At 43.0% G+C, this 18,844-nt stretch overlaps 1 protein-coding gene across 1 annotated transcript in view; it reads right to left on the bottom strand.

Annotated features, from left to right (window-relative positions):
• Positions 1 to 16,854, bottom strand: part of LOC137286955 (uncharacterized) — a 31,393-nt gene extending 14,539 nt beyond the window's left edge. The window contains exons 1-2 of the mRNA XM_067819004.1: positions 16,625 to 16,854; positions 11,877 to 12,018 (exon numbers count right to left, since the gene is read on the bottom strand). Of these exons, the coding sequence (XP_067675105.1) occupies positions 11,877 to 12,018; positions 16,625 to 16,832 (350 nt within the window). The 5' untranslated portion in view covers positions 16,833 to 16,854. The remainder of the gene's footprint in view (positions 1 to 11,876; positions 12,019 to 16,624) is intronic.
• Positions 16,855 to 18,844: the final 1,990 nt, after the last annotated feature.

Genomic DNA, 18,844 nt, shown 5'->3' with positions numbered 1-18,844 from the left:
CGGAAGTAAGGCTGAACATACTCAGTGGTACTCCCAACCTGCTTATCGAGCGACATTTTCACTGTGATCTGAAACTTGATACTTCCTAGGTTATTTAGTTCCTGGTTGACCTTATCAGCTATCAGAGGCTTGATATCTGTAATGTCTATGTTTCTATCAACGTGCATGCGCCAACCTCTCAAATAGTTGCCTACAGCGCGCTCAGTGCGCACGAACTGTAGGTCAATAGCTCTATTCTGTCGTAATAATTCTACAAGCAGTGGTTTTCTCATACGGGAATACCCGCCTAAACCCAAATCGTGTGCCTCGGCTTTCAGTTGTTTTACAGTGGGAGGTTTTGCTACGGGGGCATGTGATAACAATGCGGTTAACCCGGCTCTCCCCAGGTTTGAATAACCCGTGTATCCAAGCTGTTTTGCTTGAGCTTTTAATTGTGTTACCGTAGGAGGGGCTTCTAAACCTAGTAATCTCAACAATGCTGACTTCATTCGAGAATACCCGATCACACCTCTCTGTTTTGCGACCCGCGTCAGCTCGCGTACAGTAGACATAGTGTTTACACCTAAGAGAACCAATGTCTAATTGGTTCACAGTAAGGGGAGGTAACCCTTTCACGCATTGGAGTCTATCTTGAGCAGTCGCCTACGTTCTTTTATATAGCCTTTTTTATTCTCGTAGATGAGTTGATGTCTGACTACGTTCGCTCCGTGAGCTTTACATAGACAGTAGTGCCCTTTAACCCCGATACCACACACAGAACACGTGTAGTTAGGACTTCCCATATGGAAACAACAGAACCTCTGATTCCTGCATTTCCTACCACAGGCCTCGGTCTTCCCCATAAGTATGTATTCGCATCGGTATGGAGCGGGTCTCATGTTTACTTATATAGGTATTTTAATTTAATTGCTTCGCAACCAACGCAGTAGCTGCTATACCCAACACTATGAAGCCCAGTTCACGATTCATTTGTCCCTTGGATGGTGTGTAGTACTGAGCGAGTGTGGGTTTATTGAGCGGTTCCAATTGTTTACCAGTTAGTAGGTAGTATTCTTTCATTGCTTCATCGACATCGTTGAATGTTTGAACGGCATGGTTTTCACGCGTGAGTTGTTCGTTAATAAAATCGATCCTCTGGAGGCGTTTTTTAGCGTACTCAGCCTGTGCCCTTTGTAATTTCTCAGTAGCGAGATCGTGCCGCTTCCTTTCTTCCTGTATTTCAGCCGCGTGATCATCTCGTAGTTTCGAGAAGAGGAAATTACTCCCGGAAAATGCCAGGGCATTCACTACCGCCCCACCGACCATCATAGCTATCGTGGCCATCCCTATATTTATTTCATTATATTATCAGGTATTATTCCTTGTTTTACTAGGATGTCTTTTGTAGCCATCGCCATACCAAGGTTCATTATGAGCATACCCATATCCTGCAGGTTGAAATCTAGCTTGATAGTTGGTTGTTTAAGCACCATTTTAGTCAACCGAGCGTACCCTACGGCTAGACTAGCGACCACTGTGGCGTGGTATGCGTCGTTGACGAACGTTTTCCCCTCAGACATTATGTATATGATATAAAAATATTTAAATTATAACATGATATGCGGATCTACCGTGGGGGTGGGGGGCTCACTGTTGGGTGGTGGCTCACTGTGGGAGGGTACCCCCACGTATAACCACGAGATAGCCAAGGCAGCAGTTACGCCTACAGCCAACAACAGTCGGGTTAGGTTGGTCACTTTATGTTGGTTACACCACCGTTTTTTACCGGCAGCTACTCTCTTAGGATTCTTCTGCCTGGTTACTGTTGGGGGCACCCCCACTGAAGGGGTTTCCACCATCACTGTTGGGGGTGGGGTCTCCACCGTCACCTCGGGACTCACTGTTTCCACTGGTTCCTGTGCAGCATCCATCTATACTATTATTATTATTCTTTCTCTCAAATTGACAATGTTTTGCCGTGATAATCGCCGCCGTCACTGGAGCCAACAACATACCATATTTGTGGTACAACTCGCAGCTGATAGAGCTCACGGCGTGTTCGATAAAAGGGTCTTTATCTAGGTCCTCCCACAGGTAAAGTCGGCGCTCTGGTGGAATGGGAAGGAAGTACGACACAATACCGGTGTATATCTGGGTCATAGCCGATCCTATTGTCTTTGTCATTTCTGCTCCGAGCCGGGACTCGTATCTAGCGTACAGCTTATCGATTTCTTCGGCTGACATTTTGTGAATTTTATCCGGAGTGTAGTCTCCAAAGTAATGTTTGGCTTTGCCACCAACAGCCAACGCCACCAGTTTCTCTCGCTTATCATCAGTGGGGGTACACCCCACAGTGGGGCCTGCCGGCGGCGTGGGGGAGACCCCCAACTGTTCGAGCAATTCCTCACACTCCATCTTATAATATAACAAGTAAGATTTAGTTTTAACTATATAATACCCGATGCAGACAAAACACAGAGAAATGAAGGTTAAGTTGCACACGACAAACACTTCAAATATCATAGCTATATGCTTAGCTTTGCTTAGCTTTAGCTTAGCTTTGCTTAGCTTTGCTTAGCTTTGCTTAGCTTTGCTTAGCTTTGCTTAGCTTTAGCATACTATATAAGCCACAGTTGGTCGGTTTTTAGTACGAGCTTAGCGTGTTTAGTTTCAGCGAGCTGTTTCTTCACCCGTTCCCGTTCTAATTTACTCATCACATCGTTCTCTCTCAAACACTCCTCGAACGAATCCCTGTCCTTGCAGTGAAATAAGGCCACCCATCGCGTCTGCTCCCTGAGGTCTTTCAACACCGAGTTGAACTTCTGCGTTAGCACCCAGACGCTGTGATTTGCATGCCGGCCGGAGAAGGCCAGGTACGATAGCATGTCTCTCTTTTTTGTTATCTCGCGATTAGCGCTGCAGTCGTCCAGTATGAACAGCGTCGGTTCCCCTTTAAATTTCTCGTGAAGAGCTTTCAACCAGTCCTGCAGGCGTGTTCCAGGGTCGATTTTGTGTACGTCCGGGTCCGTCATCACCCAAGGTCGCGCGTACGTTTTATTCATGCTCAGAGTAGGGCACATGATGACGATGTTATCGAACACATCCTTGTAGTAACCCTCCAACATATCCAACACGAAAACGGTCTTCCCACAGCCAGTCTGCCCGCACACTATGGCGCAGTGTGGGTCAGTGGGTAGTTGTGGGTACCCCAGGGGGGTGTGGGGGTCTCCCCCATCAGTAGATGGCTTGCACGAATCTCCCATTGTCTATATTAAGTTGCGCGTCCATAATAACGTACAGATATAATTTCAACTTACCAGCGGTTTGAGCCTTCTTAGTAATCTGGATGGTTATCCCTTCGCTGCCGTTATCTATACGGCGCCCGCTACCGTGCAGTTTATCATCATCCGTGGATCGCATGTCCAACCATAGGGCGTACTTGGTGGTCAGGTATTCACCGATTTGCACGGAGCCGAGGTCCAGGTCCTTTGTTATGTAATCCCCCACTGGTAGTTTTTTTATCTCATCCCACTGCTGGTGTGGTCTCATACCATGACTGAACAGCTGGTTGGGCACGCCCTCGATGGTCACTTCCACCTTTTCAATCTCGGGGTTGAAAAACTTCTCGCTGTCCCTCCGGAATGGCTCGTAATCCTCCACAGGGACGACCAGGATACCTTTCATCGATCGCGCCGGCACGTTCAGGTTGATATTCCACACAGTGTCGCTCTTATCTCGCACGACTGATCTATGTCTCAATACACGATCGTACAGTATAGCCATCTTCCCAGAGTACTGACTTCGAACCTGCCTGGCCAGCTCCGGGCTAGTGACCATGTCGAACTCCAGAGAGATGTTGTCTATGGCATAACTGGCCTCATCACCGTTCGGCGTACGCACTACTTTGCTATAGTCGTTAAACGTGAGCTCGTATTCGAGCCTATCACCCAGCGCGGCCTGGTAAAACGGCGCGTGTCCCGTGAGCAACTCGAAGTCTAGCGGCACGCAGAATCGATTCCCGTATGCTAGAGCGATGGCCTTTTCACCGTCCGATAGCTTGTCTAGCTGGTCTGGCGTGAAGGCATACCCTATGCGCGACCGGGTTGATTTGCTGATACCCTGGTACACATCATTGACTCGTTCTCTCTCGCTTTTCCAGAGATCCCTGTAGCAGTGAAACACGTCGCTGTCGTCGATGCTCAGCACCTCGTTACCGCTGATCTTGACAGTCGTTTTCTTGATGATGGCTCGCCCCACGTTCCGCACTAGCTCGCGTTTATCGTTGTCGGAGGTCAACGTGATATTGAACGCCAGTCGAACAGTGCCTGGTACAATGAGGTCATTCTCACCAAGGTTTGGAAATCTAACCAGCAGAGTTTGATTCTGGTCAATCTTGCTGGGATTATTGGTGATGGTCACTGACTGACGCACGGCTCTGGCTCCTAATGGTTCTCTCAATCTTCTGAAAGGATCTAATTTTCTGCCGTACATTATTATATATAAAGGAAATATATTTTTAATACTAAATAATGGATGAAGACATACCTATGAAGGAGATGTGGGACGATAGTGCCCAGGCATTCAATGATGACCAGGAGACCTCATTCAGCCTACAGCCGGCTGTCGACCACACTCGTGAGGGGCGCCGTCGACTCTTATTATAAAGCAGTTGAAGAAAGAGACAAAATCAAACCATTGTGGCGAGACTATACCAAGTTTACCGTTGATGACGAGGGTAAGCTGTTTTTGAAGGATCACCCGGGGATCGATCTCTTCAATCAAAAAACGAGAAAACCGCTTGCTTTATCAACATTGGTCACTAAATATGATATTAACTTAGTCAAAGATAAACTAGGCTTCGAAGATTACGGTGGCGCGCGACCTAAGATTCCCCCGAAGGCCCGTCAAGATCTGGAAGTCATCAGGGACGCCACATCGGTTCAAAACATGACTTATGATATTGAAAAGGTGTTCGCCGACTACGAGAACAAGCCCTTCCCGGGCCTCGAAATTACCTTTCGGGAACTGAAGGGGTTGGACCTGTTGATGCAAACCATTCGTGGTCAGCTCTGGAAAAGCACGGCCAAAGTGAGTGAGATAGACGACCACATCGCCCGTGAAAAGGAAAAACTCGGTGAAACTGAGGACGAGTCTATGAAAGCCACCATCGAGGAACGAATACGTAATTTGGAAGATGAAAGGCAGGTCTGGTTGGAGACAGCGTCCGGCTACAAAGAAAAGCTTCGATCCCAGGTCAACCGTGTGCGGGAAACCATCAATCAAGTCCTCTACCGAGACACCACGTTAGCAGACAGGATTCGGATATTGTTCCGGGAGCAAGGGATCACCATCGCCAGCATTCTGACTGCATTTGGTTTCATCATATCAACCCTGGTGGTGTCACTGACAGGGGGAACCCCCACACCTGCCGGCAGGGGAACTCCCACTCCCACAGGCGGTGGTGTTAAAGACTGGATAAAAAAACTCGGGGAAGGCCTAGCTAAACTGGCTGGTAAAGCCGCCGAAGCCCTTCCCGGCATCCTGGGTAGCATCGTCTCGTGGTTGTTGAGCGCTCTGTCTAAAACTGCCATGTGGCTCAGTCAAAACCTGTGGGCAGCCATCGTCACCGTGGCGGGTCTGGTGTACGTAGCGGCTAAAAAATCTTTAACCAAATAAGTCCCAAAGCTACCCCACCAACCACCAGGGCCGTTTTACTATCAATATGCTGCTGATAGGGGGGTACCCCCACATGAATATGGGGGGCCACCTCCTGTGGTTGAACTTTAGGCTCCGGGGGTGGCGCCACTATACCCTTTTCACGTGGTGGGATGTGTGGGATATAGGCGGTGTTAATATCGGGGTTGATACCCAACTTTTGATCCGACGTGGCTATGACTATTTTGTTGTTATAACCCACCACTTTTTTTACTCTCAGTTGCATATCACTTGGAGCCATGTACAACCCCACGCCGAACACGTAATTGACTTTCGATCTGGCGTATTCTAACACGTTTTGGTAGCGTTCGATGGCCCGCAGGAGATCAACTGGAGAATTGATAGCATCCTCAACGTTGGAAACGAACTGTTTCTGAGCGTCGTAAGCAGTTCCCTTACCGAGGATGTTGGAACGCGTCATAGACTGCGCACCCAACAGCGCCCACACGTACGTTCGAATCGAGTCGTTCAAGCGTATTGTACCAGCACGAGTGAATTCTTTCGATGTTTTTGAGATCATTTTAGTCCAGGCTGTGGCTGCATCAGGATTGGTTTGCTTTATACAGCTAACATGGATCTGTTCATTCGTTGTGGGGCCTGTAAATGTATGACGGTGTGGGTTGTATGAACCATCTTTAGAACCGGCCTGATATGTTCCGGACCTGTAGAAGTACACGAGAACTATACCGAGACCATGGTTCACACCAGGAAGGCGAAAGTCTTTATTCGTTGGAATCTCAAACTCCCCACAAACACGTTCATAAGCGCGTTTATCATAGGGGTTATTCGTCATACTCCACGCTTTATCTTGGGGAAGAGGAGCACTTATTTCCTTCAATATTCGTCTCGTTTGATAATAAATATGAAACAAAATAACCGCCTTACTCAGTTCGTCTGTACCGTAGTCTGGTGTCACACCCGACCCTGTCGTCGCACACCACACAGCAAAGTTGAGTTGGTTCTGCCAAAACTGCATTGGGTTTTGATTCCAGTTTACCACCGCCTGCGCGTTATTAACGGACACGACATAGTTTTCAAAGATATTAATAAAGGTTGTTTTAAACCCCGTGCCATCTGCATTCACCACGATTTTCAAGTGTGCTAAGTCCATATTATAATATATAATTCATATATTATAATATGTACATAACACTTCCAGGAATAACGAGCGGTGAGGCCGTTCAGCTGACGCATGCGATCGATAACACGTCAGGCCAACTCGAAGTCGCACTCTGCGATATCACCTACCTACCGCAATGGACTAACATCAATATCAGCAACAATAAGCTGTTCGTCAGTGGAACTCGCAGTCAGATAACTGACGGCTACTACAGCGTGTGCTCTCTAAACGACGAGGTCTTCAAACCCCTGGGAGCCGAACTCAAGATGAATGACTCAAACGGTACAGTGGTGTTAATCAACAACGGAAGAAACCCCTTGAGGCTCGGCCAACCATTAGCGAGGATACTCGGTATGTCTCCTGACGAGATAAAACCAACAACAACCGTCACAGGCACGAAGTTACCCGACCTAGTACCGTACCGAGAGCTGTACATTCATCTCAGTCAGGTGAGCACAACGTACAACATTCAAGGAGGTCACCCTTCCACTATACTGAGAGCAGTGCCGGTGAAAACTGAGAAATACAACGACGGTAGAACCGAGTCGTTTTCACCACGGCAGTATAAAAAATTAACCCAGGGCAACATACCTGAGCTGACAATATCGGTGTTAGATATAAATCATAATCCTGTAAATATAGGATACCTCAGCTTAACGCTTCATGTAAAATGACCAGCGCACAAGGACCCGGAGTGAAAAAATGCGTCAATATCGGGATCTCCGACCTCGGAGACACGCGCGGTTTCGACGTTCCCGGAGTAGATGGTACATCGTACGCCTTGCAACTGAAAAACAACATTTACAAACGCGTTGAAATCCCCTCCGGTGGAGCCCTAAGTGATATGATAGATACCACAAGAGCAACAGTAAACACTAAGTACTCCCTTGTCAACACCGGTGATAATAACTGGATAATATACCCATCGTTCGGGGGTAAACTGTTCGACTTAGACGATGTTGAGAGCACTACCGTCGCCCGAAACAAGCCATATATGCTCGTCTTCACCGAAGATGACAAGTGGGTGTTGTTACCCGATAACGACGACTGGTTTCTCAATATTAGACTCGTCTCTCCCTACGTGTTCACGGATAACAAAGACAACCACCTAAACAAAGTCGTGAACAATGGAACCATACTCGTGGCTTACGTCCCAACTCAGAGACGTAGCATAGTCGTAAGCCCACTCGACACTATGGCAGCTCATATGCTATCGAGTAAACCAACCATACAAAACGTGAAATTGCAGTTGGTATCTGAATTCGAAGGTGTGGTCAGTATACTAGAGAGTCTACCGGCAAACTCAACACTGATCATCAAAGTCTACCTAGGGGAACCATCGGGGAATAATATCGAGATCGTGAAGGGGATCAAACTCGGGTGGGTGAAACGACACCAGTATCAAGTTTGCAACGTTTACGTGCGGGTGGGTGCCGACTCCAACACCAGTCTGCAGGGTGTCAACGTGATCGTGGAAAACAAGATATCACTAACCAATATCTTCCTGCCTGCCAACATACACTTCATGGGTATGAAGTTCACCCCTGAACTATTATCAAAAAACCAGTTGGAAATTATATCATAATAGTATAATAATGACCAGTCATCATCCCAACACTACGCTTAACGACCTGGGAGATACGGAGGGATTCGATCAGCCTGGTGAGGAAGACACCTTATATATCCTGCACTTCAAAGACAACGTGTACAGACGGGTGTCGTTATCAGATTTTAAAGAGCCCAAATGGCTGATCAACTTAACACTCGCCTCACCTTATATCACAATAGACGAAAATGAGTTTATCTCTAAGATTAGGAACAACGGTGTCTGGATCGGGGATTTCATTCCGGAGAGGGGATTCATAGGAACTACTAATACCGAAAAAAATAGGTTAAGGACTGTAGTAAAAAATAAATTAACATTTATCAAGTATTCTTTAAACATAAATCTTGATATATACTCCCCTTTCACACTCATCATAGAAGTCTTCTTTAGTTTAGACAATGAAAACACCTCAAGAGTACACCAATTTTTACCCGGGGTGTCAATACACTGGTATGACGAACACAGAAGAAAATATTGTCGTATTGTTATACAACAGGATACCCCCACGGGTCCTATAAACCGCTTAATAAGCCTCAGTGGGGTTTTTATTACAACAGGAAAGTCTATTAGCCTCTCACCTATTGCCCTGAGTAGTAGTCTAGATCTTGTAGACTTCAAATACATTGATAGAGTATTAACTGAAACCCAATTAAAATATCTTTCATAATATATATTATAGGATGGGTCTGTACCCAGTCGTAGAGGAAGTAGCGAAGACGTTGGAAACCGTAGATGGGTTCCGCTTGAGGCAGTTATGTGATGTGAAACGTCAACTAGAACAAGACCGTGACACGCGGAAAGCACTATGTAAGAAGTACAATAGAGCTTTCAATATCGTGGACGGGGCTGACACTACCCTTATGGCAACCAGCATGGGACTAGGGGCTGCAGGTGTTGGGTTGTTAACCACCATCGTGGCTGCACCTATAGTGCTAGGTTTTGAAATAACAGCTGGGATAGCGGGGGTGTTAGGGTTGGCGCTTAAGTTGGTATCACGCAGACTGCATCGTAAGGCATTGAAACACGACGAGATCAGGGTTCTGGCCGAAGCAAAGCTGAACACAGTGAGTGAGCGTATTTCCACGGCACTCTCTGATAGTAAGATCTCAGAAGAGGAGTTTCGTTCAATCCTCTCTGAACTCAAAAAATATAACGGAATGAAACAAGATATTCGATCCAAGTCTCGTAAGTCTGCTATCAGCGAGGACGAGAAAAAGAAGTACATAGCACAGGGGATACAAAAAGCCCAGCAAGCCTTTATTATGAACACCAAAGAGATCGTAGGCGGTTCACGTTAAACTGTTTCATCGATATAAACGTGACATAGGCACCCAACCTTTTTGTAGTAGGGGTAATAGTAGCAAGATCTAAGGTCCCAACCAAAGCCTTATTTACTAAATAAGGCTTTGTAGAGACTTTTCTTGAAAGTGAGCCAGAACTGTCATTCCCTATACTACTCAAAGTATTTAACTTTCTTAAAAACGAAGGTGAAAGGGTAGGCCTCAGTATGCTTTGGCTCAATATTGTTTACGAACTGCTTGTGCTGTTAGGATGACGGAAGGGAAGATAAAAACTATCTTGAAAAACTATACCGATTCAACCTGCACGGACACAGCTGAGGGGACCGTCTCAAAACCCACACGATGTGAGAAAGTCGATTCATTTCAACAATAGCTGGTTAGAAACGCCATTAAGTCTCTATATAAACAAAATACCTTTGTCTCTCTGCGTATTCTGAAAAAGCATAAGGAGACAAATCATTCTTTGGTCATTTCAAAATACATGTATCAGTTATGGAACTTGCTTCACAAATTTGGTTTCCATTACAAAAATGTAGGCTCAGAAAATAGACATGTGCGAGAGGTCTGATATTGTTCGACTAAGAAACCAATACTTAGACACAATTCGAAAGAAACGTACAGAGGGTTACGAGCCTGTATATTTGGACAAAACATGGGTAAATGCTTCCCATACCACTGGGACACAATGGTTCGCTAGCTCCTCTTCAGAGTCCTGCACTAGAAAATTACCACTTGGCAAGGGAGAGCAACTGACTGTGCTCCATGCTGGTTGCCAGGGATTCCTACCTGGCTGCTCCCTAGTCTTCAAGGCAAAATCTAAAGACAACAGAGACTATCATACCAAAATGAACGGGATGGTTTTCTTAGAATGGGTACAAAATCAACTGACACCAGCACTGCCCCCCAAAAGTCTGATTGTCATGGATAACGCTCCATATCATGGCGTTCTACTACCTTATACAAAGGCCCCAACATCTAACAGTAAGAAGGGTGACATGATAGAATGGTTGCAAAACAAAGCAATATCGTATCCAGAAAAAGCAACCAAACCTGTTCTGTATGACATCATAAAATCAAATAAAACCACACCTGTCTTTAAGGTTGATGAGTACCTAACAAAACATGGTCATTCAGTTTTGCGATTGCCACCCTATCATTGTGATTTAAACTCAATAGTACTCATTTGGGGTATCATGAAATCAGATGTTGGCAGGCAATGTAACATTCAAACTTCGGGATGTACAGACAATTGTTCAACAGTCAATAGACACCATCACGCAGGAAACATGGCAAAAAAGCATTGAGAAAGTTGAGAATGAAATAGAAAGACATTATTGGGAACAAAGTGGACTGGACCATGCCACCATCAAGCCAGTTGTCATCAGGGTAGACTCTGACGACTGCGACACCGATTCGGACTCCAACTGAAAGTGGCAACACTGACTCCCATTGAACATCTTAAGTGGTAATCAGATAACAGCTTTTGAGATGACCCCATCTTCACAACACATTCTTGTTGAATTCTTGTTGATCACCTGGCAGTTCTACCAGTAAGTGCCCCCCCCACCCCCCACCCCTTGTATAAGAGAGTGAACGGTGACAAGAAAATGATGATCGTTTGTTAAATAACTTTTTTATTCGGGTGTCCAAAAGTGTCAGACACATCATCAGAGTTGGTCTGTCAATTTCATGTGGCTGTGCAAAATTTGGTTTTGTTGCAATTATCAGATTTTGTGTTAGTGGGCAATTCATCGGTCTCAATGGGATCAAACAGACTGTAAATGCCCTTTGAAGAAAACTTGGGAATAACTGTTACTTAGATATAATTCAAAAGTTACTTTCAGAAGTATTGTTACTTTGCATTCAATGCAATACTATATGTCTAAACATAAAGGTTTCTCCTGTAAAATTCATCTGTGACAAGAAATGGTATTAAATGTAATATTAATATTCTCTTAGAGTGAAAAAGAATCTCACTTTAATGACGGCAGCCAGTCATACTTGGCCCACCACAACTGCCCCATCACACACATACACACACACACTCATGCATGCACGCAAACTCTCCCACCAAACCTCCACCCAATCTTAAAGACCTACTCCAGGCACTCAGCTCCCTCACCCTTTGAAACAGCCACTAAGCCCTCTCTCTCACCTGAACGAGGCAGCCAGGCCAATGGCTTGTGGGAAGCTGGTGGCATTCCCCGCCTGCACATCCCCTCTCAGGCACTCGGTGTTCCAGGAGTAGGGTCCGATACCCAGACGGGGGATAGCAGGGGCAGGGCCTCCAGATGAACCTGCATACATCAGGACAACTTTCAGAATGGGAAAGCACTGAATCAAGATGTGTTCCATAAATGGATATTTGCCAGGTTGCATGTGAATACCACAGGCATATCCACATGAAAATGCAAACATAAGGGAACAGTGAGACACACTTTAATCATCTACTAGTATATCCTCAATATGACCTGTGAAGGTCCGCAATAGAATTGGCCTTCGGCAACCCATGAAAGGCCACTATGCTTGTCGTTAGAGGTGACTAATGGGATAGGGTGGTCAAGCTCACTGACTTGGTTGAGTCATCTCATCGGTTCCCCATTTCACAGATCGATCCTCACGCTGTTGATCATTGGAACGTCTGGTCCAGACTCAGTTACTTAGAGACCACCGCCATATAGCTGGAATATTGCTGAGTGCGGCGTAAAACTAAACTCACTCACTCACTCACTCACTCACTCACTCACTCACTCACTCTCTCTCTCTCTCTCACTCACTCACTCATATCCTCAATATTTTGGTTCCTTGCTATTTAACACTCAGCCCTGAATGACCACAACTACATGATGACACTGATAATCGTCATACATGACCCAGCAGTGTTACGACTGACAATATGAGTGTTATCTACTTTAACATTGGATACTGTATCATTTCAGCTAGGTCATTAGCTAGAAATACACCATATTGTGTAACAATTTGAGATCAGCTGTGTTAAATCTTCACGACAATATTCTGAGTTGAAGACCCTCTCACTGCATAATTAACAATTTAAAAGGACCTCTTAATTAATGGTTTGTTAGCTGCTTAGCTTCACACAATGTTCCAGTTAAATAACAGTGGTCTGTAAAATAATCAACTCCAGACCAGAGAGTCCACTGACTGATATCATGAGTATCTGTCATTATTGGGAACTGATGACTTCCTCAAGCAAGTTCTCAAGTCTGACCACCTTGTCCCATTAGTCACATCTTACTATAAGCATGATGCATGAAGATCTGGGTTAGAACTGGCTTTCAGAAACCCATGCTTGTCTTAGGTGGCATCGGGTGGTCAAGTTCACTGACTTCATTGATGCATGTCGTTGTATCCCAATAAACAATAAACAAACAAGCATATAAACTATGCACGAGTTGCTGAAAAACAATTCTAACCCACAAATAAATAAATACTGAACATTTATTTCCAATTTAGAAATGAGACATTACAGCCAGCAGCATAAAGAACATCTACATTTAATATGTTATCGTGGTTAATGAGTTTCATCATATTGATATTTCTAATGTCTATGTATTGTTTTTCATCATAAATATTTCATTTACATTTCACCTCCATTAAAACACATATGAATACCATGCATAACCTGTTTTGACTGATACTGAACCTCACAGATATTGAAGCCATACATGTGAAAAGAACTGATTTTGCAACATCAGTGAACAACGGAAAATGGGGCTGATGTTCGAAGCAGGAAGAGTTTAGCCTGTATTAATCAGAGGTATTGGGTGTGTAGGAGAAATGTATTGGGTGCAAACCTGGTATGATGTTGGCTGTAAGGTCAACAATGGTATGAGGTTTGGAAACACAATGGTATGGAGGTTTTGGTAAACAATGATACAGAGGTTTGCGTTAACAGTGGTATGGAAGTTTGGTATGACAATGGTATGAAGTTTGGGTTAACAATGGTATGGAGGTTTTGGTAAACAATGATACAGAGGTTTGCGTTAACAGTGGTATGGAAGTTTGGTATGACAATGGTATGAAGTTTGGGTTAACAATGGTATGGAGGTTTTGGTAAACAATGATACAGAGGTTTGCGTTAACAGTGGTATGGAAGTTTGGTATGACAATGGTATGAAGTTTGGGTTAACAATGGTATGGAGGTTTTGGTAAACAATGATACAGAGGTTTGCGTTAACAGTGGTATGGAAGTTTGGTATGACAATGGTATGAAGTTTGGGTTAACAATGGTATGTAATTTTTAATTTTAAATGGTGTGGACATTTGGGTTAACAATGGTATGAGGTTTACGTAAACAATGGTATAGTGGTTTTGGTTAAAACTGATACAGAGGTCTGGGTTAACAATGGTATGGAAGTTTGGGATAACGATGTTATGAAATTTTGGTTAACAATGGTATGAAGTTTTGGATTATAAATGGTATGGAAGTTTGGGTTAACAATAGTGTGAAGATCTGGGTTGACCAAGCTATGAAGGTTTGAGTTAGCAATGGTATAAAAGTTTGGGTTAACTCATTAAGGCCAAGAGACGCGTATGTGCAGCAAATCAATTAGCTTCTCACAGTGAGAGCCATGTATGGGCAGTAATAAAAAGCACCTCTTATTCAGCGAGAGACTCACATGTGCATTTTACATTTTAAATTCATACTGTACCTATTATTTCAATCAATTTAGTAGTACTGATCAAAGAATAGCTTCTCTTACGAGAGAGGTTACTTTCTGTAGAAGAAGTATATTAAAGTGTTTTGATAACAATTGCTAGCAGTGCCATGGGCTTATACAGGTAAATGAACACGTGTCTGCAAGAAAGGGGATTATGAGATCTTGTTACAGGAGGTAAGTGTTTGTTACTCGTCACTGGGGGTGAATACTAAAATACCATTTTTGCACATTGATTGAATTTACAGTGACAAGATTACAAAACCGTCTTCTACATTAAATCATTCATTCATTTGTTATAATAGTTTATATAATGAAGCGTAGACATGAATAGCAATACTGTATTACACCCATGTTCTTATAGATTTGAAATAAACCAAGTTAGTAATTTAGACCTAACTCTATTTATTTTTCATATTTCTAAGGTTGATAATAATACATAATCAAATATGAAATGATAACTTTTCAATGCAATTTACATAAGCATTGTGTAAGAAACGTATATATTTGATCTGTGTAATTATCTTATCCATTATAATTATCGCGTGTATCAGATCCATCATCAATAAAAGGAGGATAATATATCAGTTACGGAATTGATACACATGCATATAATCATTCAATCAGACAACATTAATGAGAGAGTTGAACACCTCTTTCAACCTCAAAATAACAGCCTCTGGCAGAATGCATGTCCAGGTAAAGTTTTGTCCCGTGATAAGTGTAAAACAAACTAATGCGCATTGGACAACCTGTTTTACGGAGTCACACCGACTATCAATCTTCTGTATCTCGTTCGCATTCAAAGCAAATATGCATTCTTCATGAATTGGGGGGGGATTCAACTGCAAGTGTATACATTATAATAAATCAGTATCTTTTTTAATTCTATAATAAATGTACTTGAATTATGATATTCATTCGTAACAATTTGCAGATTATATTGACATGTTTGGCAAGTCATTATGTTTGATGTACAAGTAGAGTGCGCAAAATGTATATGCAAATAAATGCTTTCTCTACTCAATGGTTGGATTGGGTTATCCAGTGTAATAATGATCAGATTGTAACGCTTTGAGAGCTTTAAGGAAAAATAAACTCGCCAATGTGCTTGTTAGTCCTGTGTGTACATTTCATGCATCCTTACGATTATGTATGTTCACGATACACAAACCTTTTCATGGTTTGTGTTAACAAAAGCATGGAGGATTCGGGTAAATAATGGTATGGAGGGCTGGGGTAACAAAGGCATGGAGGGTTTGGTTACCGATGGCATGGAAGGTTGGGGTTAACAATGGTGCAGGGGGTTGGGGTTAACAACGGTAGGGAGGGTTTGAGTTAAGAATGGTATGGAAGTTTTGGTTATCAATTATTTGGAAGATTTGGTGTAACAGTTTTATGGACGTGTTGTTATCAATGGTATAGAACTTTGTGTAAATGTGTATGGCAGACTGGGTTAACAATGGCATAGAGGTTAGTATCATCAATGGTATGGAGAATTTGAGTTAACAATAACATGAAGGTTTGGGATAACTCTGATATGGAGGTTTGGGTTAACCATGGTATGGAAGTTTCAGCTGACAATGGTATGGAGGTTCAGGTTGACAATGGTATGGAGGATTGGGTTGACAGTAGTATGAAGGTTTCAGTTTCTTTGAAAGTTTACTAAATTAATCTCTCTCTCACACACACACACACACACACACACACACACACACACACACACACACACATTTGTGGTATTTGACAACACTTAGATGTAGCATTAAAAACTGTCATCACCGTATGAACTGTCACTAAAGGTGTCCTAGCGCTATATCAAGGGCAGTATGTATCTTGCCTGTTTTGTTTACCCATACAAGCTCCAGTGCATTTGACAGTGGTAGTGACAATGTCTAGTCTCTCAATGTATATCATTTTGGTCGATCAAATAATTCCTAACTCCTTTTAGACTGAAACGGATCCTGGTGGTGGATTCAGATCCTAAGAAAATTTGGACTTGCTTCCTTTCCGGTTCGCTACTACATAAAAAAGCTGCATGAGCGGAAGGAAAGAACAATGCTTCTCAGGGACAGTTAGACAGACTGAACTTAATCTCGTTCAAGCGTTGACACTGTTATCAGTGGCATGCATGACATAAGATGAAAATAATGGACTGGACGGATGTGACAAAGTACAGGCTAAACCGGCGACATGATGATCAAGTTATATAATGTTTACATACCCGCCCCTCCTCTAGCCATCTGTTCCTGAATCTCCTCGATCGTCAGCCGACTAACTAGATCATCAACGCGGGTTTCCCAGGACAGACTAGGGTCTTGGAACGGGTAGTCATAGCCAAATACAGGACAACTGACGACTGTCATTAATAGAACTATTAAAGAAACACCGCGGACAGGCACAACGAGTCCCATTGTCGAACTCCGCGCCATGTTTGGATCATGTGGTACGTTGTTGATCACGTGACTGTCAGTCAGGACGTTTAAAGTCAGCTGTCCCGTGATAAAATAAAATACCTCTTTTTCCCTTTTAGTCCTACTTCACAGGATTCATTTATAACAACAACAAAAATCAATATTAACAGTACAACAGCTTCATTTTCTCTTGCAACTTCGGTTTAGTTATGTTCGACTGTTGGCATATACATATATATACTTTCCCACAACCTCAAGCTTTAATGCTAGCAATCTGTGTTTATTTCGGATTTCTTCTTTTGGAAATGTTATATAGTTATAACAAGTAATTGCTATTCTTACCGAAATGTCGAAAATCCATTATCATTGACCGGTATTTTTATATTGTCAAAAGTCTCTTCACTACATAGTTGACCAATATGACGAAATAGTCGAGAGACTGTATTTCTATAATTCACCGATATTATTACAAAGTCGAAAGTCTGTTGTTACTTAATTGACCAATGCTACTTAATAGTCGAAAGTTAATAGTCGAAAGTCTATTTGTGTATAGTAACAGACCGATAATACAACACTGTCGAAAGTTTATGAACTCAGTTGACGTTTTTATAGCACTGTACATGGAATACATTTGTGAGGGTAGGTTCGGGGAAAGTAAAATACGATGGGCATGTTGGTGATTGTTATTTCTCTTGTTGGTCAACACGGTGTCCCGAAGTACTCGAAGTACCCAACATATTATTCATAACAGCATTAACAAAGAACCCTGCAATTCCTCACACAGAGCAGACTTTTGTACCCTAAGGACGTTCTTCCTTATCTGTATTGATTCGACTAACCCATAGACGTCTTTATATAGCTGATAAAGTTACCGCGGGAAGTACAGCCGTAATAATGATATATGTCTCAGGATCAGAAAACACAAGTATGTTTTGAAACAGAAGCTCAAAGAGCATTATTCCACTTAATTTGGGCAAGCATCATTGTCTCTCTTCATTCCTGTCACTATTATCGCTAGACGAGGACGAAAAATCATTTCTACTGCTTTATTAAATATACTGTTTCCTCAATCTTCATCCCAAAAGAGCAGTACATTTTCCCAGGGCAAGGTCAAAATATGATGTAATGAACACCTAAACCAGGGACACAATGAACCTACACAACCCAACAAGCTACACACCAACAGGAAAAGGCACCTCAGGGTACATAAGTATGAATGTAAGAACATAAGTAATGTGTTTTTATGAAAGTATGCTCTGACAAAAAAAAACAACAAACAAACAAACAAAAAAAACCCCAAAAAAACCCAACAAACAACAAAAACGAATTTCACATCACACACTCATATATCATTCAATAACACGTATGAAGGCATATTGTAAACCAGATTCATTCGTAAACTAAACTATGGTCAGCATTTGGTATTGATGATGTGCTTATACTATGTTGACCACAACAAGGGGTTTGAACTCTCCAGACAGTATTACCATCTCATATAGGACGTACATAAATACTGGAGTGAGTATGTTTAACGTGGCTTTTAGCAATGTTCCAGCAATATAACAGCGTGGGCCACCAGAGATGACAGTCACACGGTCTACAGCAAGACGAGCGGCAGCGTAACTATTAAACCACCCCACCGCCCTCTTTCGTTGTTAGGGCGGTGGAGCAGCCTAGTAGTTAAAGCGTTCGCTCGCCATGCCGAAGACTCGGGTTCTATTCCCCCAAATGGATATAATGTGTGAAGTCCATTCCAGGTATCCCCCGTCGTTATATTCCTGGAATATTACTAAAAGTGGCGTAAAACTAAACTCACTCACTCTTTCGCTGTTAAACCGTGACACAAAACAGATTCTCAGTTTCAGACTAGATCCAATATACTTCACACAAAGTGGATAAGTACATTTATTTTGGTCATTAAATGGTACTCCCCAAACGTTCAGCCAGACCAAAGGGCTGGTTAGATGTAAAACTTGCCAACCCTGACAAAAACGTACCTTTCCGCAAATGATTTAGGTTTGACAAGCGAG

This window comes from Haliotis asinina, chromosome 6 (genome assembly GCF_037392515.1).
Source record: "Haliotis asinina isolate JCU_RB_2024 chromosome 6, JCU_Hal_asi_v2, whole genome shotgun sequence".
Classification (NCBI taxonomy): domain Eukaryota; kingdom Metazoa; phylum Mollusca; class Gastropoda; order Lepetellida; family Haliotidae; genus Haliotis; species Haliotis asinina.
The sequence above is the reverse complement of the archived record's forward strand: the minus strand, read 5'-3'. Positions and strand labels throughout refer to the sequence as shown.